General features: G+C 50.9%; 1 protein-coding gene across 1 annotated transcript; it reads left to right on the top strand.

The window, feature by feature from the left end:
* Positions 1 to 825: 825 nt before the first annotated feature.
* On the top strand, positions 826 to 2,901 carry LOC125538389. The gene is made up of 2 exons (XM_048701644.1): positions 826 to 1,302; positions 1,965 to 2,901. Exons 1-2 carry the CDS (start codon positions 1,124 to 1,126, stop codon positions 2,899 to 2,901), a joined length of 1,116 nt encoding a protein of 371 aa, XP_048557601.1. The 5' UTR covers positions 826 to 1,123.
* The last annotated feature ends 354 nt before the right edge of the window (positions 2,902 to 3,255 follow it).

Raw genomic sequence — 3,255 nt, 5'->3', positions numbered from 1 at the left:
ACTTTCAGACTTGCACAAATATTGTTTAAAAAAATGGTTGTGTTTTTCTTTTAAGAAATGTTTGGAATTTCTAGAAAATGCTTTGAATACTTTAAAAAAATGCTCACGTGTTTTTGAAACACTGTTCCCAAATTGAGGAAAAAATTCTTAGATTTTCAGAAACGTTCAATTTTTTATAAACAAATAAACATCTTTTTTTTTGTTTTCTAGGAAATCAAAATAAGAAAACCGAAAAAACAAAAGAGAAGGAGAAAAAAAACACTAGCCTAGATACATACAGTAGATTGTTACGGCCGGCCCAGTGGAGCAACGCCCGTTCGCGATTATAGCTGGCCAAATGGGCCGGGCCAAACAGGCCAGCCCGCAAGCACGCCGGCACGGCCCGCCATGGGCCAGGCACGGCACGGGCTAAACGGGCCGTGCCTGGCACGCGGCACGCCTTGGGCCGTGCCTGGGCCTGGAGCCTGGGAACGCGGGCTGGCACGGCACGGCCCGTTTAATTTCTTTATATATATTTCAGATTTTTTTTATAGATGTATACGTAAAATATAGTCCAATAGGCCTAAAAACCAGCCCAACAGGGTGAAAATATGCAGCCCAGCGTGCTAAACGGGCCATCGGGCCGGCCCGTTTACTAATCAGGCCGTGCCTGGGCCAAGGAGCTGCGCCCGTGGGCCGGCACGATATGGCCCGGCTATTAAACGTGCCACGGCGGGCCGTGCCGGGCCAGGCACGATTAGCACAGGCCGTGCCGTGCCGTGCCGGGCCGGCCCGTCTGGCCAGGTATGTTCGCGATTGGCTGCCCGGAAGAAAACCTAGAGTAGGGTGGGGTTCCCATTTCCTCGCCTCCCTCCCCTCGAATCAAAGAAGAAGAAAATACTCCTCACCTCCATTCCGAGCCCCGCCGCCACCTCCCAAAATCCCGAGCGCTTCCGACTCCGAGATCTGAGAGCTCTGCCACCGCCACCTCCCAAAATCCCGAGCGCTTCCGACTCCGAGATCTGAGAGCTCCGCCACCGCCACCTCCCAAAATCCCGAGCGCTTCCGACTCCGAGATCTGAGAGCTCCGCCACCGCCACCGCCGCCGCCGTCCCCGTCCCCGTCCCCATCCCCACACCCGGATATGCTGCGTGTCCTCTCGAAGTCCCTCTCCACGGTCGCCCGCGCTGGGCCGGCGACCTCTGACTCCCTCCTCAGCGGCCATCGTGCTGCTGCCGGCGAGATTCTCCCAGGGCCGGTTCCCACCCACGGCCTGCTCACTCCTCGCCGCGGGATGGCCACGGGGCGGATCGAACAAATGATGTAAGCCAAACTCCTTAACCCTGGCACTCGAGTTTCGGATCTGGTTAGGGCATCTACAACGCGAGTCGATTAGCGCTTAGAGCGTCAAATCCTGACGCTTGGGATGGCATCGGGGCGCAAAAATAGGTGCTGGCGCTTGGGGTATTTTTTTGTTCGCACGAGATTAAAAAAACGCTGTGCAGCGGCCGATTTTGCTGGCGCCTGTGAATAGTGTCTACCGTTGGAGTAGATATTCTCTTTTCCTAAGCGTCTATATAGATGCAAGACTGTTGCCATCTCCTTGATAAACCCAGAGTATTTTTCAAGTATCCAGCCTAGTTCTCTGGGCGTATGTTGTCCTGATAAAACCCACTAAAGCTTGGACATAGATTGTATTATTTGGGCTATGATCTGCATGAGCGACGTAATCAACTGTTTGTAGGAAGCACTAAATCTATCGAACACTTGCATTTTTGGCTGAATCCATGGGTAATTGATTCAAAACGCTGTCTCATGATTAGTTTTCAATCAAGAGAAAGTCAATTTTATTTCGTACGAGCATCTATTGATTCATTTGCTCTTTTTAGCATGTTTTGGGTGATTACAAATATTGTTCGCTGTACACGCATTTACTAGGCAAGTACCTTCTGCATGATTGTTTAAAAATTCTATCTCTGTGACAGAGCATACGGAGATGTCGACCTCCGCGACAAGGGGATGATGATTGCCGAAGACTACTACAAACTGAACAAGAAGAAGGTGATCTACCACACCCCCAACAAGCTTGTCACAGGACAGAAGGGTGCTTTGTTCCCTACAGTGCATGATGATACTGCCTTCACCTTCCACTCGGCCACTGGGCTTGTGGTTCAGAACCACCTCAACCATGTATCTGTCTCCAAGGCGTTGCTTGATGAAAACAACTGGCTGATATCTAAGAAGACTGGCGAGTATGCGTTTGCAAAGCTGGACGACTGGAACATTGCCCTACTGACCCCAGAACGAGAGCTAGGCGACTTCAGAGCATTGCACTCAAGGTTTGTGAAGATCCTGCATCAGACAAATGGCAGGGATTATGAGGACATGTTGCTGCCCGACTTCAAGGACTTTCTTGGGAAGCTGATCGCTGATGACCTCAAGGTCCAGCACATTATTTGCCATTCCTTCTTCTTACCGTGCCTCTCCAAGTTCCTTCTAAGGATACTTCTTGACGTGAAACTGAAGCGGCCACTGCTAACCGCTGACTGCCCGAAGCGCCACGACATCAAGAAGATGTTTGTCGAGATGCCCTATGTCGATGTGGAAGGCAATGTGCTCCGGGAGATTGTGGAGAAGAACGTCTTCCTCCGTTCCTGGCAGAAACGTTTGGATGAAGACAAGGCCAGATGGAGCCTGGAGGAGCCAGAGAAGACCAAGAGAGCACTGGGCTTTGATGAAGAAAAGGCCGGATGGAGCTTTATGGAGCCAGAGAATATGGCACTGAGCATTGATCAAGAAGAGGCAAGATGGGGCTTGATCGAGCAACAGAGGACTGGGAGACCACTAGATCCACTTGACCCTAGAGTTCTGATTGCGAGCAAGCTCACTGGTAGAAAAATGGCCTATAGTCCCGGTTCGTAAGGGCCTTTAGTCCCGGTTCCGGAACCGGGACTAAAGTGTCGGTACTAATACCTCCCCCTTTTAGTCCCGGTTCAATCCAGAACCGGGACTAAAGGCCCTCCACGTGGGCAGTGTGCAGAGCCCAATCAGGAGACCCTTTGGTCCCGGTTGGTGGCACCAACCGGGACCAATAGGCATCCACGCGTCAGCACTTTTGTGGCTGGGGTTTTTGTTTTTTTTATGAAAGGGGGGGGGGTGGGGGTTTTGGGGGGTTAATTTAGGTGTTTCATATATTGTGTTAGCTAGTTATAATTAATAGAGAGAAGTGTCCTCTGTTATGTCCGTACTTGGTCGACGCTACGTATTATACATACG

This window comes from Triticum urartu, chromosome 2 (genome assembly GCF_003073215.2).
Source record: "Triticum urartu cultivar G1812 chromosome 2, Tu2.1, whole genome shotgun sequence".
Classification (NCBI taxonomy): Eukaryota; Viridiplantae; Streptophyta; class Magnoliopsida; order Poales; family Poaceae; genus Triticum; species Triticum urartu.
The sequence above is the reverse complement of the archived record's forward strand: the minus strand, read 5'-3'. Positions and strand labels throughout refer to the sequence as shown.

Coding starts and splice junctions, on each gene's coding strand:
- LOC125538389 (XM_048701644.1), top strand. CDS start 1,124: ATGCTGCGTGTCCTCTCGAAGTCCCTCTCCACGGTCGCCCGCGCTGGG. Junction 1,303..1,964: donor GGGCGGATCGAACAAATGAT/GTAAGCCAAACT, acceptor TCTCTGTGACAG/AGCATACGGAGATGTCGACC.